Source organism: Kogia breviceps, chromosome 6, assembly GCF_026419965.1.
Source record: "Kogia breviceps isolate mKogBre1 chromosome 6, mKogBre1 haplotype 1, whole genome shotgun sequence".
NCBI classification, from domain to species: Eukaryota; Metazoa; Chordata; class Mammalia; order Artiodactyla; family Physeteridae; genus Kogia; species Kogia breviceps.
Window position 1 is genome coordinate 133,536,755 of NC_081315.1, and position 27,545 is coordinate 133,564,299.

Genomic DNA, 27,545 nt, shown 5'->3' on the forward strand with positions numbered 1-27,545 from the left:
ATGCACTTATTTTTCTGTGAAATTGATGGGTAACAGGTTATGTGTGTGTGTGTGTATGTGTATACAAACATACATACATACACACACATATATATATATATATATATATATATATATACGAGCTTAGCTTTTGTAAATACTGCTAAACGTTTTTCCAAGATATTGAACCAATTAAAACTACTGCTGTTCAGAGTTTGACTTGCTTCACATACCAGCGAACACTGTTGGTGGTCTTTTTCCAAAACATTTTGAAAAACTTAAGCCCATAGCAAAGTTTTAAGGTGGTTTTTCTTTTTCTTTTTCTTTTCAAAATTCAGGTGTGAATAACATGATGTAAAATACAGGGCTGTTAGATGTTCAGTTCGAGTTTTGAAAATTGTATAAGCTTGCTCCAAACAAGATATAGTTAATTACTTTAAAAACTTCCTTGGTGGCCCTTTGCAGTCAGTCCCCCATCCCCTCACCCTTTGCCCCACCAAACCAAAGCACTTTTCTGATTCTGTTACCAGCTATTTATTTTGTCTTTTCTTTACATTTGTGTAAATAGAGTTCTTCTGTCTCCTGACTCTTTTTCATTTGTAGTTTTTGAAATTCATCCATGTTGTTGCAAGATCTGGATGTTGGGTATACTGCTTTGCTACTGGGGTGTCATTGCTTCTAGAACATTCAGTGGACAAAACTAGGAAAATACATTAAAAAAATACACATATCAGCAACTCAGACCCTTTACTGTAAGATTCTTCCTTATTTCCTTCATTCCATATTTCAGACTCTCTTCTCTTTCAGTGAGTATCCTGATTCCCATCAAAAGAGTTTGTTTTTAAATAATTTTAATACTAATTTTAAAGTAATGTCCAGTTACAGAAAATATACTTACTTGAGAAGTAAGTATGATACTAATATTAAGGGCATACAAATGTAAGATACTTAAAGTAATACATATAATGTGTTCTCCAACTAAAATATAGCAAGTTTTAATCTTTATAAGTTAACAGTTTGTATGTTGAGTTTTTATATTTGTATTTTTCTTAGTTTTTAGAGGTGTGAGTATCCTTGAATTTCAGGGAAGATTCAGATCAGTAAGGCTGTAATTTTTATTTGGAAGAAATTTTGTTCTAGTTTTATTTTATCCTTAAATTTCAGCAGGCTATTTTTGAGAGCTACCATATCCTAGTGGCTGAGAGTTTTCGTGTTGGACAGCTAATAAATGGTTTGAGTCCTGGTATTGCCTCATACTAAGTTCATAACCTTTATCAAGTTACTTTATTTCTTTGAGCCTCAATTTCCTCTTCTGTGAAACCTACTTTTACACTTACAAGGTATTATGAGGAATCTCTGCATGTGTGTGTTTATTATTCAGTAATGGTGGTATTTATTACAATAATTAAATATAATGCCTAAATTTTATTTGGTGATATTATATTAAGGGAAAACTAAAGGAAATAGGAGTGGAAAAAATTGTCAATAAAAAACTATAGTAGTTTGCTTCAAGTTGATGCAATACTCCTTAATTGAAAATTTGGTTTTCACAATTAGAATAATTTGCTACATGTTAAATCAGGATATTTGTTACCTTACAGGGGCAAATTATTTTAAAATCTGTTCTTTTCATGGATATTCTGAGAAATATATTACATTAACTGTAATACCCTATGCTAAGTTCAGACTTAAAAAATGTTTAGGTTATTAGAAGTATAGGAGGTACAATTAAATTTTTTGAATGAATGTTCTTTAATAACTCAAAATTCCTATTTATAGGCACTGAAAGATAGCACAGAAGTGGAAATTGTGGATGAGAAAATGAGAAAAAAGATAGAACCAGAAAAATGGCCAATTCCGGGCCCTCCTCCACATAGTGTGCCACAAACAGACTTCTCTCAACTAATTGATTGCCCGGAGTTTGTACCAGGCCAAGCCTTTGGTTCACATACAGGTAACAGCTTTTCTTGTAGAGCAAACAGCATAACAGTGGGCTATTTAGTCCAATTTACCTATCCTTTTTAAAGTTTATATAGATTCATTAGAAAATTAAAGATAACCCAGTGACTTACGATGCTTTAAATTCTATTTGTATTACCTCCCGCAGAAAGTTATAAATTAAATAGGGATTTAAGAATTATGGGAGGAGCTCTGCTCTATTTATTCTTAACTTATCTGTCTACTTTGTCACAAGTGGAGTTTCTCCCTATCTTCTTAATTTTACTAAATGATTATAGATGTATTCTGCCAGTTTTCCCCTTGTAAGATTGGAATAGTCTAAAAATCTTATACTCAAGAGTGGGGGTAGCCTTCCTTTAATTTTTTTCTTATGTGCTTCAACTTTGTCTTGAAATGACAAGATGACCTATATTCTAAATCAGAATTGGGGATCTCTTATGAAGTTATTATAATTACATATTAAAGAATTGGTGGTATTTAGAATTTCCAAAAATTGCGTTAATGTTAAGAAATTTTTCCTGGATCATTTTTAAGACATTCCCTCTTGGGAAAAAATATGTGTGCTTAAACTTTTTTCAGTCAGGGTGATCATCTACTGATGCTCTTGGATGTCATTTGATCGGAATATGCAGAGGAATAGGTGACTCACTGAAATATCATTATAAACATTGGAACAAATCGTCTGCAGAAATGAAAGCGACCAGACTTCTGTGCAAGAATGTCTACTCCCAACTCCTGTGGAGGAGGTTGGGCCAACACTACAATGGAGATAAACACCTTTGTGATGATGATGAAAGACAGACCAGAGGACTGCTGTTGTTTTTATAGGAGCTGCCCATTTGTTTGTAATTAGCCTGGGCTGCATGTGCTACATTTTTTCACGGTGGGAAAGTTAATTATCATTCTGGAAATATTGCAAGATTCTGTCTTTTCCTTCCAGACTTATGTACTTGTGTCCAGATCAATAAAGCAGAAATAGAGAGGCTTGAGTGGAATTTCTCAGATTGTTAGGTCCTTTGCTATTTGATTTGCTCTTCACAGTATAGTGTACATTGTATAATTCACATGTTGTCATAGTGTTTCGCATGGACTATAAGATTTATTAATGTGGACATTAAGGGATAAGAAACTTAAGAAATGAACGAGAGTATTTTTTTTTTTACTCTTCAGAATGTATTTTTGATATACCAGAGTAGGGACCTCCCATCAATAAAGCACTGATGGACAGTCTCACAGATATTTTTATTTAGTGTTTCTTTGATTGTCAGACCTCTGTGCCTCTACACCTAGCAAGCAACTTGGGCAGGTGTTTTAAAAGTTGAAGAACTTCAAGTGACACTTTTTAGGTTTTTTAAAAAAAGAATACAATGTCTGATGGTAAGTTAGATTAAGTTATTGTGTAAACTTGGGGTCCAAGGTGATACTTTTAACCGTCTTATGAACAGGCATTAGGTCAGTTGTTAAATAGAAAATACTTTTTCCACAGGGTAGCTAAGATAGGTCAGTCAAGTTGGTGATGCCTGCCCATTAACCATTTATGCATTATTAATAAAATTACAAGAATAAAATCACAATGTTTGTACATTTTTGTGTTTTTTAAAAAAATATTTACTCATTTATATGCACATACATATTGTCTGAACGAACTTTTTGGCCAACCCAATATAAGTACATGTATTGTGAATACTGTGAAACATACAACTTCATGGTGGAAACATTATTCAAGTTTAAAGAGCAATTAGAGATGATTATATCATAAACTTAAGTAGGTATTTAAAAATTCAATTTCTGTGTTAAAAATAGTAGATACTAATTTCTCTACCTTGTGCCAGATACTGTTCTAATCGTATATACATGAACTATGCATACAAATTTAGTTAATTCTCCCAGTTACTAGTGGTGGTTCCTAGTCTACTTTTAAAGCTTTATTTACTGCATGAATAGAGATGATTCATAGTATTAGGAATAGGGTTCTCTAGAGTTATTGTTTTTTTCATTCCTATAACTTCAATATTAATACTGACAGCCCAAACCTTTTCACTCGTACTAACTTTTTGGATCAGTTGATGACATGTACCACTAAGTTGTAGAGCAGCAGTGTCCAATAGAAATATTACGTTTGCCACACATGTAATCCTAATAATTTTTAATGTAATCCTAATAATTTTTAATAGCATTAAAAGCTGTAAAACAAATGAAATTAATTTTAATATACCCAAATATTATGACATTAATATAAAAATTATGGACCAATGTTATTTTTGTACCAAGTGTTTGAAATCTGCTGTGTATTTTACACTTATCCTGAGCACATTTCAGCACTAGCCACATTTCAAGTGCTTTGTAGCTCCACAAGGCTAGTGGCTATTGTATTGAACAGTGCAGTTTTAGAGCGTTTTCTGTTATGAATCATTATACTTCTTTTTAAAGCAATATAGTAATCTGGTGGTTGAAGCCTGGATCTGTGTGTCCATGGAGAAGATAATAAATCCATCTGATTCTCGTATGTAGTAGATGAAAGTAAAATCTGGGAATACTCTCGCAAACTCACTCCTGGAATGTGCCTTTGCATTTTCATTTAGTAAGTTAGAAGGATTGTTGGTGTTCATTTATTTCAACTTTCTCTCTGTAGTATTCAACTTTGCAATATTTTTAGGGAATTAGCTTTAAGGAGTAAATAATGTTTAGAAGTTTACAGTATAAATTTGTTTTTAAAACACTTTTTGTCCAAAGCAACTTCATATTGCATTATAACTTAAATATTCTTCGACTTCTGGAAAAAAATTTTATAAAGGAATTGATTTGTATTTTATAGAGCATATAATTGCTTTGATTAAAAGTGTGGAGAAAGGCATTTTTAATTCCAGCAGAGTTGTAAAATGTTTTATTACCAGGGCATTGCACTTTAATGATGTGACATTCTAGTCTTCACAGTATTCACTGTGAGCCAAGGGCCAAACTGCTTTTAGGTAAACCTTGTTAGGCAAAGGAGATGAGAAAAGTATGAGTATTGGCCGCCTTAGTATAGATCCTAGCAGAACAATGAAGGATTGATTTTGCCTTGAATAAAATGCGAATTTGCTTAGCAGCATTTAAGATTCCTTAATTTCATTACGATTAATGAATCTAAGGTTTCACAGAGAATTGACTCCCAAATAGATGTATTGTCATAATTAGTAAGTGACTTGCATTGATATCCTTGAGAAGTTTGAATGAATGTGTCTGCATAAGGGTTGATAACATTCCTGTTATTATTCATTGGCTTCACTCGAATACATCTTACCAAGCCCTTTGGGTTTGAAAATCATTGAAAGATTATAATTGAGATTGATTTATCATGTTTTTGTGAAGAAAGAAAACACCCAAGTAAAGAAAAAATGTGTGTTATAAGTAAGAAAACCACTATTTTAACTGTAGAACTAACTTAAAATTTTAGAGTCTGCCCCAAATTCTCCAAGGATTGGAAGTCCACTGAGCCCAAAGAAAAACAGTGAAACAAGTAATCTTCAAGCAATGTCTAGAGATTTGTCTGCCAGTTTGCCCGACTTTGACTCAGAACCTTGGATAGAAGTAAAAAAGAGACATCGTCCATCCCCAGTGAAATTGAAGGTAAGTTGTTATGACCCAGGTGAAGTGTGATATATTTTTTTTAGAAATTTTTAAAAAATATTTATTTATTTATTTTTGGCTGTGTTGGGTCTTCGTTGCTGTGCGTGGGCTTTCTCTAGTTGCGTCGAGTGGGGGCTACTCTTCGTTGCGGTGCACGGGCTTCTCAATGTGGTAGCTTCTCTTGTTGCAGAGCCTGGGCTCTAGGTGTGTGGGCTCAGTAGTTGTGGCTCACAGGCTCTAGAGCACAGACTCAGTCGTTGTGGTGCACGGGCTTAGTTGCTCTGCGGCATGTGGGATCTTCCCAGACCAGGGCTCAAACCCGTGTCCCCTGCATTGGCAGCCGGATTCTTAACCACTGCTACAGCAGGGAATTCCGAAGTGTGATATATTCTGAGTGGAGTGTAAGGCCACTGTTTTTGAGGTACATATATAAATTTGGAAAAGTTTTAAGAAAAATGGTAAAAATTGGAACCATTGCCCTTCGGTAAAGCTTATGGGTTACTAAGTAGTTGAAAATAAATAATATTGTGTCATTTTTAAAAATTTATCTTATTTCTGAATATGATTTAAGAATATTTCACTTTAACTTTTTTTACTTGAAATTAATTTATATTTGAATAATATTTCAGTTTTGTTAAAGCTGAGAAAATTTTTCTAAATTTTGAATTTATAACTGCCATATTATTTGTAACCTTGTTAATTATTTGTAAAATTCTTTTACATGTAATTACTTGTAAACGATACATGTCTGGTTTATATATATGTTTAGGTGATTGTACACCAAAATAAGAAAGGAAAAGAGAATAAATTTCTTGGGGGCACACAAGGGAATGAGATCATGGTTAGGGAACAATAGGAGAGTTTCTTGTTGTAGATCTGCTGTATTTTTGGCTGGTGGTTGGATTCATGAACTTCAAATGTGATAAAAATTGTTCTGATCTAAACCACAAACACAGAGTACAAGTAAAATGGAAATCCTAGTAAGACGGATGGGTAGCATCAGTGTTTATCTTGTGATAGTCTACTATAGTTTTACAGTATGTTAACATTGGAGGAAACTGAGTAAAAAGTACATGAGATTTCTATTTTCTTTTTTTTTGACCGTGCTGCGCAGCATGTGGGATCTTAGTTCCCCGACCAGGGATTGAACCAGTGCCCCCTGCATTGGGAGTGTGGAATCTTAACCACTGGACCGCCAGCGAAGTCCTCGAGATTTTTATTTCTTATAACTGTACGTGAATGTACAACTATCTCAAAGTAAAAAAGTTTACTAAAAATAAACTTGGAAGTATTCAAATAATTTCAATATTCAAAGTAAGCTCTAAAAGGAATAGGTCACTAAAAATAATTGGGCCCAGTTGTGGGAAGAATGAAGAAGGCTATCATATTACAGATTATTATGAGTAAAGCTCTTTATTTCTAAGATAAAAGGGTGAAGAAAGGAAGCACGAAGGATTTAAGCATGGTTCTTAATTGGAGGAATGGAGAGGGCTTTGATGGTTTTACCTCAGCATAGGATGTTTGGCAATGTCTGGAGACAATTTTTTTTAATAAGTAGATAAATTTATTTTTTAATTTATTAATTTATTTATTTATGGCTGTGTTGGGTCTTCATTGCTGTGCGCGGGCTTTCTCTAGGTGCGGCAGGCAGGGGCTACTCTTCGTTGTGGTGCGCGGGCTTCTTTCTCATTGCTGTGGTCTCTCTTGTTGCAGAGCACAGGCTCTAGGCACACAAGCTTCAGTAGTTGCAGCATGCGGGCTCAGTAGTTGTGGCATGTGGGCTCTAGAGCTCAGGCTCAGTAGTTGGGGCACATGGGCTTAGTTGCTCCACAGCATGTGGGATCTTCCCAGACCAGGGCTTGAACCCGTGTCCCCTGCATTGGCAGGCGGATTCTTAATCACTGCGCCACCGGGGAAGCCCCTGGAGACAATTTTTGGTTGTTAAAACTGAAAGAGTGCTTCTGCATCTTGTGAATGAAGGCCAGGGATGCTGCTAAACATCCTACAGTGCACAGGACAGCCACCCACCCCACCCCCTGCCACCACACACACACCCTAAGGAACTATCAAGCCCAACATGTCAGTAATGCTGAGTTTGAAACCCTGATTAAAGATAACTTTTTAATTTTTTTATTTACCATTAAAAAAAATTGAAGTACAGTTTATTTACAATGTTGTGTTAGCTTCAAGTGGTACAGCAAAGTGGTTCAGTTATACATATATGTATATCTGTATGTACCTATTTTGCAGATTTTTTCCATTATAGGCTATTACAAGATATTGAATATACTTCCCTGTGCTCTACAGTAGGTCCTTGTTGTTTATTTTATACATAGTGGTGTGTGTATGTTAATTCCACACTTCTGATTTACACCCCCCCGACTATCCTGTAGTAACCATAAGTTTTCTATGTCTGTGAGTCTATTTCTGTTTTGTAAATAAGATAAGTTTTTACTTAGCAATGGTAGTTAAACACATCATACTAAAATGTTAACAAGAGGTTTTCTTCCTTGGGGCATTTTAAAAACCCAGAGCAGCTTCTCAAAATAAGATTTTCTAAAGATCCTGTTTAATTTGTATATTTGTCATGGCAAACCTGGATAATGAGGGAGGATCATATCCTGGGCTCATTGACAGTAACTTGAACCATATTTCATTTATACCAAAATCTATGTTTTTTCCTTCATGTTAAAAAAAAAACCTCCACATTTAAACATTTCTTTTAAAATAATATCTTAAAATTGATAGCATTTTTGATTTGATGAAAACAGTTTTTGCAAGGGTTAGTTGGATTTTACTGCATAGGGCCAGCAAATTGGTCATGGAGTGTGGTTTTCAAAATGGAAAGAGAATTGTATATCTAGGACCTTACAGTTTCATGGCCAAATAATATTGGTACCATTAGTAAGACCTGAAATGTATTCTAGTACTACAGAGTGAAGGATTGGCCTGGAGGAAAGATGACTGTAGGTTCATCAGAGATACCTGCTGAGGTAGGTTAGTTATTGACAACATACTTTTATTTATGTATGTATGTATGATATTTCAGAGATACCTGCTGAGGTAGGTTAGTTATTGGCAACATACAACATGTATGTATGTATGTACGTATGTATGTATGTATCTACCTACCTACCTATCTGTGCTGGGTCTTAGTTGCAGTAAGTGGGATCTTCACTCTTCGTCGCATTATGCAGGATCTTTAGTTGCGGCATGCTGGATCTAGTTCCCTGACAAGGGATCGAACCTGGGCCCACTACACTGGGAGCATGGAGTCTTAGCCACTGGACCACCAGGGAAGTCCTGTCAACATACTTTTTAAAAAATGATCTTTTAAAAATAGACGTTCTAGAGTGGGTATAGAAATCTTGGTCAGATTTCATTTTCCCCTAGAAATCTTTTTTTTAAATTAATTTTTATTGGAGTATAGTTGCTTTACAATGTTGTATTAGCTTCTACTGCACAGCAAAATGAATCAGCCATACATATACATATATCCCCTCCATTTAGGACACTACCGTGCATTAAGTAGAGTACCCCGTGCTATACAGTATGTTCCCATCAGTTGTCTTTTTTTTTTTTTTTTTTTTTTGCGGTACGTGGGCCTCTCACTGTTGTGGCCTCTCCCGTCACGGAGCACAGGCTCCGGACACGCAGGCTCAGCGGCCATGGCTCACAGGCCTAGCCACTCCACGGCATGTGGGATCCTCCCAGACCAGGGCACAAACCCGTGTCCCCTGAATCGGCAGGCAGACTCTCAACCACTGCGCCATCAGGGAAGCCCCAGTTGTCTATTTTATACATAGTATCAATAGTGTATATGTGTCAATCCCAATCTCCCGATTCCTCCCACCCCATCCGTTTCCCCCTTGGTATCCATACATTTGTTCTCTAAGTCTGTGTGTCTATTTCTGCTTGGCAGTTAAGGTCATCTATACCATTTTTCTAAATTCCACATACATGCATTAATATACGATATATGTTTTTCTCTTTCTGACATCACTCTGTGTGACACTCTCTAGGTCCATCCACGTCTCTACAAATGACCCAGTTTTGTTCCTTTTTATGGCTGAGTGATATTCCATTGTATACACGTACCACATTTTTTTTCAATTTTTGAATTTTATTTTATATTTTTATACAGAAGGTTCTTATTAGTTATCCATTTTATACATATTAGTGTATATATGTCAATCCCAATCTCCCAATTCATCACACCACCACCACCACCCCCCTCCACGTTTCCCCCTTGGTGTCCATACGTTTGTTCTCTACATCTGTGTCTCAATTGCTACCCTGCAAACCGGTTCACCTGTACCATTTTTCTAGGTTCCACATGTATGTGTTAATATATGATATTTGTTTTTCTCTTTCCGACTTACTTCACTCTGAGTGACACTCTCTAGGTCCATCCACATCTCTACAAATGACCCAATTTCATTCCTTTTTATGGCTGAATAATATTCCATTGTATCCATATACCACATCTTCTTAAACCAGTTGTCTGTTGATGGGCATTTGGTTGTTTCCATGTCTTGGCTGTTGTAAATAGTGCTGCTGTGAACATTGGGGTGCAAGTATCTTTTCAAATTAGAGTTTTCATCTTTTCCAGATATATGCCCAGGTGTGGGATTGCTGGATCATATGGTAGCTCTATTTTTAGTTTTTTTAAGGAACCTCCATACTGTTTTCCATAGTGACTGAATCAGGTTACATTCCCACCGGCAGTGTAAGAGGGTTCACTTTTCTCCACACCCTCTCCAGCATTTATTGTTTGTAGATTTTTTGATGATGGCTATTCTGACTGGTGTCATTGTAGTTTTGATTTGCATTTCTGTAATAATTAGTGATGTTGAGCATCTTTTCATGTGTGTGTTGGCCATCTGTATGTCTTCTTTGGAGAAATGTCTATTTAGGTCTTCCACCCATTTTTGATTGGGTTGTTCAGAGATGCATGAGCTGCTTATATATTTTGGAGATTAATTCTTTGTCAGTTGCTTCATTTGCAAATATTTTCTCCCATTCTGAGTGTTGTCTTTTCATCTTATTTATGGTTTCCTTTGCTGTGCAAAAGCTTTTAAGTTTAATTAGAGGTCCCATTTGTTTCCCCTAGAAATCTGAGAACATTTTTCCACTGTCATCTTGGTCAGTTTTCAAAACTCTTGTGAAATTCAGTCCCTTCAGATTGTGTCAAGTGATTTTTTTTTACTGAAAGCTTTTAAGATCATTTCTTCATCCCCACTCTCAAAATTTCAGATGATATACCCTGGAGTTGGTCTACTTTTATTCATTATGCTAGTATTTATGTCCTTTAAAGACTTTCTCTTTGGGGCTTGATGATTGTCTCTTAATATCTGGTGATCTTTGGTTGATGGTTTATATTAGTATTGGTATATTGGTACAGATTTCTCTTCTGTATGGCCTTATAGATCTGCTCATCCAGAGGACCATTTTCCTGAATGTGAGGTATGATTGCACACTCCTGGTTAAGTGTAAAGGTCCTATGGACTTGGATTTCTAGACTTAGGCAGAGCAGAGTTGGGCTGGCTTTGGATCTCCAAAATTGCTAAAATAAGGAGTACTTTTTTATGGGAGGTAGAATTTGTTAGTGTATTTCATTCATTGGTAAAATTACCTTATTTTTTTCCCCGTTTTGTTTTAGAACTTTAGAATAATACTAGGATGTGTTCAGCCTCTCTGTAGCTCCAGCACCTAAAATATGAGCCCTCCCTTGGCAAATGTTTAACTTTGTTTAGAAAGCGATTCTTGGGCTTTTAGTTGGGGGCAGACTTTATAATAAAGCTTTGTATTCTCGAATAAGGGCGTGGGGCCAACTGTCCTGTAGTTAGTTTTCCAGGTACCTATTTTGATTGCTGTCACATAGTCCTTTCCTGCTCTTTGTACCTACCATCTCAAAACTTTTTAGGACCCCAGTGGGATCAATGGTGTCTGCCTTCCCTGTAGCCTTCCTTTTTTTTAAAAAAAATAATAATAATATTTATTTATTTAGGCTCTGCGGAGTCTTAGTTGCGGCATGTGGGATCTTCATTGCAGCACACGGGATCTTCATCGCGGCATGTGGGATCTTTTTAATTGCAGCATGCGCACTTTTTAGTTGCGGCATGCGTGTGGTATCTAGTTCCCCAGCCAGGGCTCAAACCTAGGCCCCCTGCATTGAGAGTGCGGAGTCTTACCCACTGGACCACCAAGGAAGGTCCCAGCCTTCCTTGATATGGGTTTTAGATTTCTATTTCCTCTAGTCATGTTTATTGTTAATACAATTCCATTTGCTTTCTGCTTTCCAGAAAATTATAAAAATTTCTGATCTTCTGATAGTTATACTTGTTTTCTTATTGACAAATTATGGTATTAATATAATTGTGAGGTAAAAAGGGTTGAGACTAGGGAAGATTGTTGAATCTGGAAGTCAGAAGACCCTGGTTGTTCTGGGAATTCCCAGTGGTTAGGGCTCTGTGCTTCCACTGCAGGGGGTGTGGGTTCAATCCCTGGTTGGGGAAGTAGGATCCCACATGACATGCAGTGCAGCCAAAAAAAAAAAACAAAAAAACAAAAAAAGTCCTTGGTTGTTGTAGTCCGAACTAATTCTGCAATTGTGGACAAACAACGTCACATTTCTAGGCCTTTTTTTCCCTCATCTGTAAAACAAGTTGGTAGGTACTAAGGACCATTCTAACTCTAAAAGGGTCTTTAATATAATCCTTCTTTTTTCAGCTTTGTGGGGTTTTTTAATCTTAAACTGATTGTTTAGCAGTTACTTTATATTTATTGTCCTGGAATAATACTGGTGTGATTTTCTTTTACAGTTTGACTGCTAATCTAGTTATTGTGCATACAGTTTTTTTTGTTTGTTTGTTTGTTTTTTTTTTTTTTTTTTTGTGCTAGGCGGGCCTCTCACTGTTGTGGCCTCTCCCGTTGCGGGGCACAGGCTCCGGAGGCGCAGGCTCAGCGGCCATGGCTTATGGGCCCAGCCGCTCCGCGGCATGTGGGATCTTCCCGGACCGGGGCACGAACCCGTGTCCCCTGCATCGGCAGGCGGACTCTCAACCACTGCGCCACCAGGGAAGCCCCTGTGCATACAGTTTTGATATTACTTACATTAACATTGTTATGTGACATTTATTATAAAAGTGATAACAATGTTTTTATATAAAATACCAATTTCTTCCTTCAGGAATCACCACTTCTATCTGAAGAGGCATCAAATCAACTATATCTTCCAGATGAACAAGAACAAGAAGAACTTGATTTTTTATTTGATGAAGAGATGGAACAAATAGAAGGGCGAAAAAACACATTTACTAATTGGTCTGATAATGATTCAGATTATGAAATTGATGACCAGGATTTAAACAAGATTTTGATTGTAACTCAGACACCACCTTACATGAGAAAGCATCCTGGAGGAGATCGAACAGGCAACCACATGTCTCGGGCAAAAATTACATCTGAACTTGCTAAAGTTATCAATGATGGCTTATATTATTATGAGCAGGATTTGTTGATGGAAGAAGATGAAAACAAACACACAGCCATAAAGGTAATTGTTTCTGACCAACATCTTTCTGTTGATACTATGTTTTGATTGCACGTTGCTGCTTATGTTTTCCTAAACTTGAGGGTTTATTTTATGAAATTTTGAATATAAATAAATTATATTTAATTTGAAAAATTCCTGGAAATATATCTGATATTCACAACCTGAAAAATTATTTTATTAAAATGACAGTGAAATAAGTGCTTTAATTACAAAAAAAATTATTAGCACTCACTGATTAAAAACCCTTTTTTCAGGTGAAAATAATAAGGTGGCCTTTTCTTATAAGAAGGAATAAAGTCTAAAGTTATGGGCAGGCTTAGTTTATATGCTCTTTCCTTTCCTGGCTATAATCACCCTAGCTATGTGAGCAGGGCTTCACAAAGGAGTTATTTTTTTGTTGCCCCTTGTGTCCTTCTCACCTTAGTCTGCACTGCATGTTCTGTGGTTGTAGAACTGGTTGTTGACAAGTATAGAAGATTAAACTGGCTGATTGTTTCTCCTTGTCCAATCATAACTTAGTTGCTGGGAGTGGTGTTTGAAACCTTGTTCCAATTTTTTACCTTCTTGCATTTCACCCCACCTCCTGGTACCTATCCCAGTTATAAAGGTACAATAAGAGAGTGCCAGAGTAGTCTACTGGCTATCTGCATTCCTTTTATATGACTTTTAATGGTATAGATAGGAATTTAAAAGGATCTTTTTCTGCCATTCAATTGATCAGAAAACCCCCCTAAAATTAAATATTTGTTTGGGGGATAGAGTAATGAGGGAAGAGTTGTATAAGTATAATATGCCAAATAGGAAAGAGATCTTGGTCAGAATACAGTTCTAGAAAGAAAAGCCAGCCAACTTGTGGTTGGAAAGAAGGGACTGGCTGGCTGTGGAGCTCCATATCATCAATAAGTGTGCTTTCCTTCTTGAGTCTTCATTTCTTTTCTTCCTGGAATTTCACCATCACTACTTTTATCCTCTTCTCTAGCCCCTGCCTTTTTGGAGATCCTGCCTCAGGATATGGTAGCTTGTCAGTGACTTAGAGCCTGAGCAGTTCTCTCTGTCCTACTGCTATGGGAAAGGAAGTGTGTTTTTATAAAGTTTCTTGGTTGAAAGCCTTTCCTTGTGTAAGGGTTGTTACTCTATTTGTGATACTTAAGTTCTATAAGTAACCTCTAACTTAAATCCTTTTGGGAACAAAAAGAGATAGAAAATAAACTACTAATAGGTTAAAATTGCACTACCTCCATTCCCTGTCCCTCTACACTGCTTTGTTCTTCACCATATTGCACTTATTTCTTTTTTGTTTCCATCTCATGAATGTAAGATCTATGAGGATAGGGATTTTTGTCTTGTTTTGTACACTGCTGTATCTCCAGCTACAACAGTTCCTGGCAAAAAGTAGTGCTCAATTCATATTTGTTAAAATGGATAAATGAATTACAGATTAAACATTATGAACTCACCAGGGAAACCTAACCTCTGTGTATAATATTGGTTCTGTGGGAAAATATTTTCAGAGTGCCAAATAACGAACTTTCAAGTCACCTTGAGAAACATATCCTGTTGATAGATGATTATTTGCTTTAAAGTGTAGACAACGATAATTTAATTAACTCATCTATTGCCTTAGCCATTAAATATTAGTCTGGGGAAAGTAATCTTGGCTATATGACTCTTAAGCATTATGGGTGTGCTCGTAATTATGTCTTATCTGATCCCTTGGTACACTCCGGTTATTTAATTTATTTCCTTTGTTTCTAATTCTGTGCTCAACATATAATTTCTCATTAGAATTGTACTTTTTCTGAGGGTCTGTTTAGAGGGAGAGGAATCAATTATTTAATATATATTAAACTCCTACTGTGTGTGTGACACTGTGTTAGGTCCTGGGCATGGAAGGGGGGAACATAACAGTAGGATCTCTACATGCCTGGTTCTTACAAATAATTGGGGTGATAGACATTAAAATAAGCTGCAATAAGTACTTGATCACAAATTATGATAAATGTGAAAAGAACAAGATGCTATTGGATTAGGCTGTAAGGGAATGCCTGTGAGAAAGTCACAGTCACAGTTTTAGTAAGATAGGAACTATGAGTAAGAGTGAACCATGCAAATAACAGATAAACCATATTCTAGGAAAAGGGACTAGCAGGTGTAAGGATCTGAGATGGGAAAGAATTTGGTATATTTGAGGAACTGAAAAAAGGTCTGTTGATAGTATTTATGAAAGAGAACAGTTATAGATATATAGACATGCATCTGATCTTAGAAGGTAACATGTGGGCCATGTTAAATAGTTTGGAACTTACCTAAAGTTCAGATGCAGTACCTTGAAGAATTTTATACAGGCCAACAGGATGTGATCTAATTTTTATTTTTAAAGTATCACTGGTTACTATGGCAGAGAACAGATTAGATGGGGACAAGAGTGGCAGAAGAAATCCAGTTGGGAGGCTATTAAAGTAGTCCAGGAGAGCTATGTTGGTAATTTAAGATAAATTGGTGGCAGAGGAAATGTAGAATTTAGAAGACCCAGGTCTGAGCCCTGAGGAGTGATCATTTAGGAGGTGTATAGGAAACTGGTGTGGAAGCCAAACACTGTCTTCAAGAGGAAAGAACAATCAGATGTGTCAGAAGCTGGACAGATTGAGTTTAGGTGTAAATGAAAAGAATGCCAAATTGGTAGGGTTGTTTGTTGACCATTTCTGACTTTGTGAAGGGAGTTTTGCTGAATCCAGAAGCTGTGTTGAACTGTACCAAAGAGTAGGTGTAGGCCTTCTGTTTCTGACGTGTCCTTATTACTGAAGACAACTAAAATGGCCTTTTAATAAATGAGAAAATATCTACTTAAAATCCTTGAAGATCTACAAGGTAAGGTAAGTTATTATCAGAATAAAACCATAGAGAAGTAGAGTGTTGAAACCAGTTTTGCCTGGGAGACCATTTTGGAATTTGGGTAGTTTGAGAAGTTCAGCTTTGCAAAAGCTACCCAAAATATAGGGGTTAAAGACAAACCCATGGCCCAGTCAAAGTCAGGGATTCCAACAGGAGTCCTTTTCCCATTGAATTGGTACCTAAGGAAAATACCCTAGGGAAAGAGAACTTAACTGCTTTCTCATCTCCGCCTCTATGGGACCACAAAGCATATTTCCTTAGTTGTGCTAAGCAGAATTAGGAGAAAAAAATTGGCTTAGAAGCTATAATCATGCAACCCAAATTCACACTATATGTGTGACTAGAGTAACTACTAGTCATAAATTTAAAGTGATTGTGGCCTGTTTATTTCCCAGAAATTAGCAGAAGCAAATCTAACTTTTTTGTGAAGACATTCACCTTTATCCTAGGCCTCAAAGAATTTACTCAAATTATTTTGTAATGAAAGTGAGCAGCTAGGGCTTCCTGGTTAAGAAACCGCCTGCCAGTGCAGGGGACATGGGTTTGAGCCCTGGTCCATGAGATCCCACATGCCACAGAGCAACTAAGCCCATGAACTACAACTACTGAACCTGCGCTCTAGAGCCTGCGAGCCACAGCAACTGAGCCCACGTACTGCAGCTACTGAAGCCTGCTTGCCTAGAGCCTGTGCTCCACAACAAGAGAAGCCACCGTAATGAGAAGCCCACGCACCGCAATGAAGAGTAGCCCCTGCTCACTGCAGCTAGAAAAAGCCCAAGCACAGCAACAAAGACCCAATGCAGCCAAAAATAAATAAATTAATTAATTAATTAAAAAAGAAAAGAGAGTGAGCAGCTCACAAAGTTAACAAGCAAACAAGGAAATAAGGTACTGCATGTGAGAATGAGCAAAAGTAACAGACAGTAAGACCATACCCTGAAAAATTTTAGATAGTAGGATTATTAAACATAGTATAGAGTAACTTTGCTTACTGTGTTTAAAGAAAAATATCTGCAGGGAAAAATAAATTCTAAAGAATAACCTTTCTAGAACTTCTGGAATAAAAACAGTTAAGACTGAAATTAAGAACTCAGTTAATTGAAGAGATTAACAACAGATTAGATACAATTAAAGAAACAGTGAATTGGAAGACAGTTTACAAGAAGCTATTCAGAAATCACCATAGAGAGATAAAGAGATAGAATATATGAAAGAAGGTATAGAATGGTATTGTAGACAGTCTTTGCTATTACTTGGTATATTTCAAATCAAGTTGTATAATTTAACATCTAGTGGATTTTATTATAAATCTTTTTATTTTTGAGAAAAGTAAAAAGCAAGTGGAATATAGAGTGATAAACATGGTCTAAGATAGATATTTATTCAGAGTTCCAGAAGGAAAAGAGAGAAAATGGGACAGAGTCAGTATTTTAATAGGTAATACCTCGGACTTCTTCTGAACTGCAGAGAGGTACCAGAGTAGAGCAGCCAGGGAAGAAAGGCGGTTACTTTCAGAGAAAGAAGAGTGACTGGACAGCTAACTGATAGCTGACTTCTCACCAGTAACATTTGAATGCAACAGACAGTGGAACAGTGGTGTTGATATAACATGGGAAAATAACTACCAACCTATAATTGTGTGCCTTGCAAAAGTATCTTTCAAGTAAGAGAGTGAAATATAATGAGAGAAATTGCAGTTTGTCAAAGGAATTTCCAAAATTGGAATAAAAGTGAATCCAGGTGCCAGAGATACAGAAAGGAGTATAGAGCAAAGCAAGAGAAAAATATGTGAATAAATCTGAATAAATATTAACTGTATAAAACAATAACTGTGTCTCACAGATCTAATATAACATTAACACAAACTGGAAGAGAGCAATAAATGAATTGTATTTAAAGGTACTTTTGTGTTTGGAAAGAAGATAATTGATTATTTTCAGTTTTAAAAGTTTTCATTTTGCCATTTGAAGGATACCCATTTAAAAATAAGATTAGAAGGAATAATCTTGAAACTAGGAGAAAGGGAAAATGTGGAATAAGACAAGAATAAAGGTGAAGGAATCTTCCAGCACAAAAATGAGGTAGTAAATTGAAACCCAAATATTTAAGTAGCAAAAATGAATATTGTCAGAATATATGCAAATACAACCAGTTATGTTATTTACATGTGACACATCAAAAAGATAAGGAAGCCAAAAGATTGAAATTAAAAGACTGAAAAAATACATACTATAAAATAGTAATAATCCAAAATCAATCTACAGATTCAGTGTAGTCCCTATCAGTATCCTAACTGGCTTCTTTGCAGAAATTGACAAGCTGATCTGAAATTCATATGTAAATTCAAGGGACCCGGAATAGCCAAAACAGTCTTGAAAGAGAACAAAGTTGAAGGATTCATACACAGTCCTTACATTAAGGCAGTGTTGATACTAGTATAAGGATAGACATACAGATCAATGGAAGAGAATTGAGAGTTGGGAAATACACCTATGTGTCTGTGGTCAACCAGCTTCCAGCAAAGGTGCCTAAAAAGCCATTCAATAGGGAAAGAATAGTCTTTTCAACAAATGGTCTTGGGACAAGTAGATATCCACATACAGAAGTATAAATTAGACACCACCCTAACTCACCATGCCCAAAAATTAATTCAAAATAAATTAAACACATAAATACAAGAGCAAAAACTGCAAAGCTCTTGGAGGAAAACATAGAAGAAAATCTTTGACTTTGTATTTGACAGTGGTTTCTTATATGACACCAATAACACAAACAACAGGAGGAAAAAATAATTTTGATATTATCAAAACATTTAAAATTTTGTACTTAAAGGACACCAGAAGATGGACCCCCCAAAAAAACCCATTTACATTAGCACCCCCCAAAATGAATTAACTGAGGTATAAATCTAAGAAAATATGTACAAGGTCTGTGTGAGGAATACCATAACTCTGATGAAAGAAATCAAAGAACTAAATAAATGAGAGAGATTCTGTATTCATACACAGGAAGAGAGACTCAATATTTTCAGTTTTCCCAAATTGATCTATAGATCCAGTGCAATCCCAATCAAGATTCTAGGAATTTATTTTGTGGATATTGACCAACTGATTCTAAAATTTTATGGACAGGCAAAAGACCCAGAATAGCCCATACAATATTGAAGGAGAAGATAAGTCAGAGGACTGACAATATCCAACTTCAAGAGTTACTATAATGCTATGGTGATCAAGACAGTGTGATATTGGTGAAATAACAGACAAATAGATCAATGGAACAGAATAGAGAACCCAGAAATGACCTCTGAAAACAAGCTGATCTTTGGCAAAGGAGCAAAGGCAATAAAATGGAGAACATAGAGTCTTTTCAACAAATTGTGATGGAACAACTGGACATCCACATGAAAAAAAAATGAATCTAGACACAGACCTTACTCCCTTCACAAAAATTAACTAAAAATGGATCACAGGCTGAAATAAACACAAAACGATAAAACTCCTAGAAACTAATATAAGATAAAATCTGGATGATCTTGGGTTGAGCAATGACTTTTAATAAGTTGGATTTCATTAAAATGAAAAATTTTTGCTATGTGAATGGCACTGTCAAGAATTAGAAGCCAAGCTGTGGAATGGTAGAAAATATCTGTAAAACACACATCTGATAAAGGACTATAATCCAAGATATACAAAGAACTCTTAAAATCAACAATATGAAAACAACCTGAATAAAAAATGGACCAAAGATCTGAACAGACATCTCAACAAAGAAGATATACAAATGGCAAATAAAAATACAAAAAGATACTCCACATCCATATATCATCAGGGAATTGGAAAGTAAGACAACAGTGAGATTCTACTACACATCTATTAGAATGGCCAATATCTAGAACACTGACAACACTAATAAATGCTTCTGAGAATGTGGAGTAACCCTCATTCATTGGAGGTAGGAATGCAAAATGGTACAGCCACCTTGGAAGACAGTTTGGAAGTTTCTTACAAAACTAAACATACTCTTACCATACAGTCTAGATTGTGGACAATCTTTTGTCCACACAAAAACCTGCACATGGATGTTTAAAGCAGCTTTATTCATAATTGCCAAAACTTGGAAGCAACCAGGACATCCTCCAGTAGGCAGATGGATAAATAAACTGTGGTATATCCAGACAATGAAATATTATTTAGTGGTAAAAAGAAACGAGCTATCAGACCATGAAAAGACATGCAGGAACCTTAAATGCATGTTACTAAATGAAAAGGTCCAATCTGAAAAGGCTACATACTGGGTGATTCCAGTTAGTCAATGTTCTGGAAAAGGAAAATGATGGAGATAATAAAACTAGTGGTTTCTAAGGGTTGGGGGGAGGGAGGAATAAATAGGCAGAACAGACGATTTTTAGGGCAGTGAGATTTTTTTTGGTATGATAATATTATAATGATGGATATGTCATTATCCATCCATATATCAAAACCCATGGGAAGTACAACACTGAGTGAAACCTATGTAAATTATGGACTTTTGGTGATGTGTCATTGTAGGTTCACTGATTGTAACAAATGCAACACTTGGTGTAGGTTGTTGATAGTGGGCACGCTGTTTGTGGGAGAGGTTATAGGGTATATGAGGCCTCTAGCTTCATATAATTTTGCTGTGAAGGTAAAACTGTTCTAAAACATAGTGTGTACTGAAAAAAACAGGTTAGGAGAAAATATTTGCAAATCATATTTAATAAAGGAGTTGCATTTTTAATATGTAAAAAACTGTTACAGCTCAATAATAAAAGGGCAAATAACCCAGTTATAAAATGAGCAAAGAAAATGAATAGATATTTCTCTAAAGAAGATATACAAATGGCCAATAAGCCCATGGAAACTTAGTTGACATCATTAGCCATCAGGGAAGTGAAGTGAAAAATCATGATCACAATGAGATGCCACCCATACCTACTAGGATGACCACAATAAATAATATATACTCACAATTGCTGGTGATGATGGGGGAAATATGAATCCTCATGGACTACTGGTAAGGATGTAAAATGGTCCAACTGTTTTGGAAAGCAATTTGGCAGTTCTCAAAATGTTAAACAGAGTTATTATATGACCCAGGAATGCCACTCCTAGGTATATACATGAGAGAAATGACAACATATGTCCACACAAAAACTTGTACACAAGTCTTCCTTGCAGCATTATGAAAGTGGAAAGAACTCAAATGTTCGTCAGCTGATGAATGGATAAATAAAAGGTGGTATAGCCATATAATGGAATATTATTTGGCAATAGAAAAAAGTGAATTTACTGATACATGCTATATGGAAACATCATGCTAAGTAAAAGAAACCAGTCACAAGGTACCACATATTATATGATTCTGTTTATCTGAAATGTCCAGAACAGAGAGAAATTAGATTGGTGGCTACCTGAGGTGGGGTTTGGGATGGGTGGAGAAAATAGTGACTGCTAGTGGGTACTGGGTTTCTTTTTGGAGTGATGAAAATGCTGTAATATTGATTGTGATGATGGTTGCATGTATAAACTAAAAACAGTTGTACACTGGGGTAGATTGTACCGCATGTGAATTATATCTTAATAAAATGATTTTTAAACAAGTAAAAGGAAAGACATCCTGTGTACATGGATTGGAAGTCAGTACTACCCAAAGTGATCTACAGATTCAGTGCAATCCCTATCAAAGTTCCAATGGCATTTTTTGCAGAAATAGGATAATGGATAATGAAATTTATATGGAATCTCATGGGACCCTGAAGAACCAAAAACAATCTTTAAAAAGAAGAAATAAAGTTGGAAATCTCACGCTGCTGATTTCAAAACATACTGCAAAACTACTGTAATGAAAACAGTGTGTTGCTGGCATAAAGATAGACATAGACAAATGGAATTATAGAGCCCAGAACTTGAATGCCAAGACCACTCAGTGGGGAAAGGACAACTTCTTCAACAAATGGTGTTGGGGAAACTGAGTATTCACATACGAAAAAATGAAGATGGACCCTTACTTTAACACCATATGCATAAAAATTTTAAAGACTTCAACCTAAAACCCAAAACTCTTAGAAGAAAACATAGGAGTGAAGCCTCATGACATTTGATTCAGCAGTGATTTCTTGGATATAACACCAAAAGCACATGTTAAAAAAAATAGACAAGTTGGAATTCATGAAAATCAGAAGCTTATGTGTATTAACAGACACAAAACAGGGTGAACAGACAGCCTGCAAAATAGGACAAAATATTTGCTTATCGTAACTGATAAGGTGTTAATATTCTTGAATATATAAAGAAACCCAACAACTCAACAAAATAACTCAATTTAGAAAATGGACAAAGGACTCGAATAGACATTTTTCCAAAGGTGATATACAAATGGCCAATAAGCACATGAAAGTATGCTCAACATCATTACTCATTAGAGAAATGCAAATCAAAATCAAATGAGTTATCACCTCAAACTCATTAGGATGACTACTTTCAAAATAAAAAGCAAAACAGAAAATAACATTTGTTGGAGAGGCTGTGGAGAAATTGAAACCTTGCATTGGTGTTGGAAACATAAAATAGTATAGCTGCTATGGGAAACAGTATGGCAGTTAGAAAACTAAAGAGTTATTTGCATGTTTATAGCAGCAGTATTCACAGTAGCTAAAAAGTGAAAAAAACACAAATGTCCATTATCAGATGAATGGATAAACAAAATGGTGGTGTTTATGGGCGATGGAATATTATTCAGCTTTCAGAAGAATGGGAATCTGTCACATGGTACATACATCACTGATAGTCTTTCAGGACATGATAAATGAAATAAGCAAGTCCCAAAGACATAGTGTATGATTCCACTTATATGAAGTAGGAAAGTATTAAAATTCATGGAAACAGTGGTGGTTATGGGGTGGGGGGAAATGGGGAGTTTTAATGGGATAGAGTTTCAGTTTTGCTTAATAAAAAAATTTGGATATCTGTTACACAGCAATGTGGGTATCCTTAGCACTACAGAACTATACACTTAAAGATGGTTAAGATGGTGAATTTTGTTATTTGCTTTTTTATCCCAATTAAAAATAAAAATTATAAAAGAAACCCAGCCATTTAGCAAATAAATAAAAAGTAAAGCAAAAAGCTGTAGTACATATATTTATATCAGACAGAATAGGCTTACAAAGTAGACTTGAAGACAAAAAGCATTACTAGTGCTAAAGAGTGTCCTTTTGTAATGATTAAAAGTGAAGAAATTCATCAGAAAATATAAATTAATATTTGATGTATTTAATACAAAATATTTGAATATGTGAAGCCAAAGTTAATAGAACAAATCCAGTCATAGTGATGTAATTTACCCCCAACTAAATAAGGAATGATCAAATAATTTTAAAAAATGAGAATAACTTGAGAAACAACTCTGTACCTAGCAACTGCAGAGTACATGTTCTTTTTGAAGATATCTATACTACTTTGACCTATTTTATAAAGCAAATTTGTAAGCATTGATAATACATAAATTAGAAATTAGAAAATTAGAAATAAATTAGAAATTAGAAAATCGAAGTGGAATGTTAGCTGAATTTTAAAGGTGCACCTAGAGAGATAGGCTTAAATGCAAATATTAGGTAAAATGCTTGAAATTAATAAACCAATCGCCACTATTATCTTTGCTGTATAAAAATCCCCCCACCCCACCCCCAGTCTCAAAGGCTTAAAGTAAAAAATTTCTCACACTGCTTGGCAGTGACTGGGTTGGCTGCTGCAACTCTGTGTGTGTGTGTGTTTTTGGTTCTGTTTGGTTGGTATTCATACTGAAAAAGCAGCCTGTATACAGTACTTGCTCATTCATTCATATAGCAGATGGGGTGAACAAGAGGATGAGCTAAAGTGTATAACTGTTTTCAAAATTGCTGCTTAGGGATGTGTTTTATGTATATTTGCTCACATTCTGTTGGCTAAAGCAAATCACCTGAGTAAGTGTTGTGTATGGGCCAGAGTTGTATATGCTCAAAGGAGACGAAAGGTAATTACAATGGGTAGATATACATAATCCTTTAATTTAGGAAATTTGGGCTCTGAGCAATAATAGAATCTACTGTAGCTTTTATGAAGCTAGAAGTTAGAAAGTTCTCAAGAAGTTAGAAGAAGAATTAGCAAAGTAAACTTCCATGAAAGTATACGGAAAGAAATAATTTAATTAATTAGATCTAACAGAGGATTAATCATACCAACACTTAATTCTTTGAAAAGACCAAGATTATAATTAGGAAGACAAAATAGAGGAAAATGTACATATTTTAGCTGCAGTGAAAATAAGGATGTAATTACTGATTATGGAGAACTTTTAATAGGTATTTCAGACCAATGATTTGAACATTTAGATAAGGAAAAAGTTTCTAGAAAAATATATGTTACCAAAACTGACTGGAAAAGAAAGTAAGTTGCTATAGATCATTTTAAATAATCTTCAGACTCCAAGATTTAATTTAATTTTATTAGCAAGTTCTTCTAAAATTGGAATAATTCCAGCCATGAACAACAAGTTTGCAGTGAGTGAGCTAATAAGTGTTCAGATATTTTTGAATTGACTGAGGTAAAAAAGGGAATACTTGGACTTATTTTATAAGAAGAGCATAACCTTGATACTAATACCTGAAGAGAACAAGAATGAGAAATTCATCAAAATATGAATGGGGGGCTTCCCTGGTGGCGCAGTGGTTGGGAGTCCGCCTGCCGATGCAGGGGACACGGGTTCGTGCCCCACTCCGGGGGGATCCCGCGTGCCGCGGAGCGGCTGGGCCCGTGAGCCATGGCCGCTGAGTCTGCACGTCTGGAGCCTGCGCTCCGCAACGGGAGAGGCCACAGCGGTGAGAGGCCCGCGTAACGGAAAAAAAAAAAAAAAAATGAATGGGATTTCATTTTCTAATAGTATAAAACAACCATGAAAGGATCTATGTATTTTTGAAATGTGTACAAACATACATAGAAGGTAATACTGTAAAGAAAAAGGCATAATTATCACATAAGTCAGGATTTGGGTTGTTTTTGTGGGAAGGGAGTAGAATACACAGGGTTTCAATATACTAACAGTGTTGTGTTTCTAGTAGTATTTACATATTAGTTTTGCTTTTTTAAATTTTTGTTTAAATTTATTTATTTTAAATATTAGTTTTCTAAACAAGTTGCACAGGTATGTTTAATATGTTTTCCTATGTGGCATATTTCATGACAATACTAAGAACAGGCTAGCATGAATGGAAATGTGTGGGACAAGAAGAGGTAAGCCAAGGATGAGTTACTCACTTCTTGGAGCTGCAGGGCTGTTCTTGGGCTAAAATAAAGGTTAGGGTGAACTTTTTTTTTTTTTTAAATACCTAAAAATTTTTTTATTGAAATACAGTTGATTCACAATATTGTGTTGTTTTCAGGTGTAAAGTTGAACCTGTTTTTGTTTTTTGTATACAGCTATTTGTCTTCTGGTCCAGTGGTCTGCTTGGGGTGTTGTTGCAAAGCTGTACATTGTTGAAGGCTTTATTAACAGGGGACATACAGATAGGACTTCTGTCCAAGAGATGTGCTGTTGGGCCTCGGCATCTTGTCACTCATTGCTGGCTGGCTTCTGGGCTTGTGAGGCTCAAGAATTGTCCAGTCTACTATCTGTCATAATGCCTCTCCCTAATGAGAAATCTTTAGTATGAACCTGCAGAACAAAGGAGAAAAAACATTACAACCAGTTCTTCACTCATTGTACCCTCTGTCCAAGTTGACTGTGTGGAAAACTAAATATACTCATGCCTTTGTTTCTAGCATTTCAGGAAGAACCTTCAAATAGGAAGCTTTTGAATCACATTGGTCAGTCAGTTAATCTCATCTTTAGGCTCATTGTATTTGCTATTTTGCAGTATGTCAGCTTTGTCTAGTACTTCTTAGAGTATTATGTGAAGTTATCACTGGTGGTCTACGTGTCAATTCCCTGAGTTCTCCTTGGCTTTCCTGGCTTTATATTGTATGACAGAACATACGCAGCTGCTGGATGATTGAGACTATCAGCAAGCAGGCTCATTGTTGAGAGGGTAGACTGGAGGTGGGCTCTCTTCTGCCTGGACATATTCTGAATTTGTGGAGTCCTCAAGCCTTGGGAGACCTGATGGCTGTTATTCACTCTGCCTTTGCTGACTACTTTGCTGTCTCCTGCTGCATTTCCCTTACAAATGCAGGCAGGCCTTTGTGTTTGTTGCAGATGGTGAGAGGAACTTCAGTTGTGGTGAAGTCTTTGGTATGTAGCTGGAAATGGTGTACAAATTCACCAGGAGATGCCACATCTTCACCTGGCAGACAGAGACATGACATCATACTGACTTGGCAAGCTGAGAGTCACCACCACCACTTGAGCTGTTCCTCTTCTCACAGAGAAGAACACCAACTTGAGAACCTCTCTGGCAAAGCTGGGGCCTATTCCTGACCTGGAGTCAACTTGTGTGCAAGTTCCACTGAGTGTAATTCTGGACCAAAAACTAACTTCTCTGAACCTCAGATGGGGATCATTCTTGTCTTCTGTACCTCACTGAGTTTTAAAGACCTTTGAAAACTGTAAAAGACTGAGCATGTGTGAGAAGGAACAAAGGCCATATGGTTATGTGGGATCAGGAATAATGATGCAAATAGAGGTGAGACCAGGAATTTAAAGACAATGCAGAAGCTTCAGGCTTTACATAGAAATTGTGACATCATACAGTCTGGATTTCTTCCCCAGGTGCCACAGTGTCAGATATTTTCATAATTAGTCCTTTTGTGTTGTGTATTTTAAAATGCAAAACTCTTAATTCTTCCTCCTAATACCTTACTCTGAAAGACTTCCTCAGATTGCTTTCCTCCCATAGGCAGCATGAGGCCCCATCATTCTCCCTTTAGGTATGGTTTTCATTTGACTTCTCCCTGCTGAAGAGACAAGTGAATTAGGAGACCTAATTTCAGGTTTTGCCTCACTATTTAAATTCTAGCCAAAGCCCCTTGTACAAGTCAGTTCCTTATTTTAAAACACATACTTCAATTATGGTAGCTTTATAGTAAGTTAACTCTTGCTAACCCAGGAATTCATTCATTAACATCTGCTTGAGTGCCTGCCCTATGCCACATTGTGCTGGGAGCTGGGAACGTGGTAGTGGACATGACTGACTATTGAAAATGCAATCTCCAAGTAATTCATAATGGTGATGTTGATGAGAGTAGGGTGTGTGGATGGAGATAATTAATCAAAAAAATCTAGATAAATAGATACCTACCATAATTGACCATTGAATTTAGTTATGAGCTGCTTCATAAATAGGAAAGAAGAAATTTGCTGAGTTATCACAGTGGAACAGTTGGGGGAAAAGTTTGAAGAAATGACAAGTGGAAATATGAATGTAATGCATTCAAATATATATGAATTTTGAATATTATATTGAATAATATAATATAAATATTGAAGCTTGGTATATTGGAGAAGTGGCAGTACCTGAAAGGAGATGAGTCAAAGTTTGTGTGTTTGTGTGTATTTG

General features: G+C 36.0%; 1 protein-coding gene across 13 annotated transcripts in view; it reads left to right on the top strand.

Moving 5' to 3' along the window:
• Positions 1 to 27,545, top strand: part of LARP1B (La ribonucleoprotein 1B) — a 116,955-nt gene that overhangs the window by 31,849 nt on the left and 57,561 nt on the right. For 6 of the 13 annotated variants that reach the window (XM_067036645.1, XM_067036644.1, XM_067036643.1 and 3 more), the window contains exons 9-11: positions 1,759 to 1,933; positions 5,375 to 5,547; positions 12,740 to 13,105. In XM_067036645.1, the coding sequence (XP_066892746.1) occupies positions 1,759 to 1,933; positions 5,375 to 5,547; positions 12,740 to 13,105 (714 nt within the window). Of the gene's footprint in view, positions 1 to 1,758; positions 1,934 to 2,517; positions 3,521 to 5,374; positions 5,548 to 6,661; positions 6,692 to 12,739; positions 13,106 to 26,222; positions 27,402 to 27,545 lie in introns of those variants that run through there. The other 7 variants (XR_010841150.1, XR_010841151.1, XM_067036652.1 and 4 more) reach the window with 5 other exon arrangements.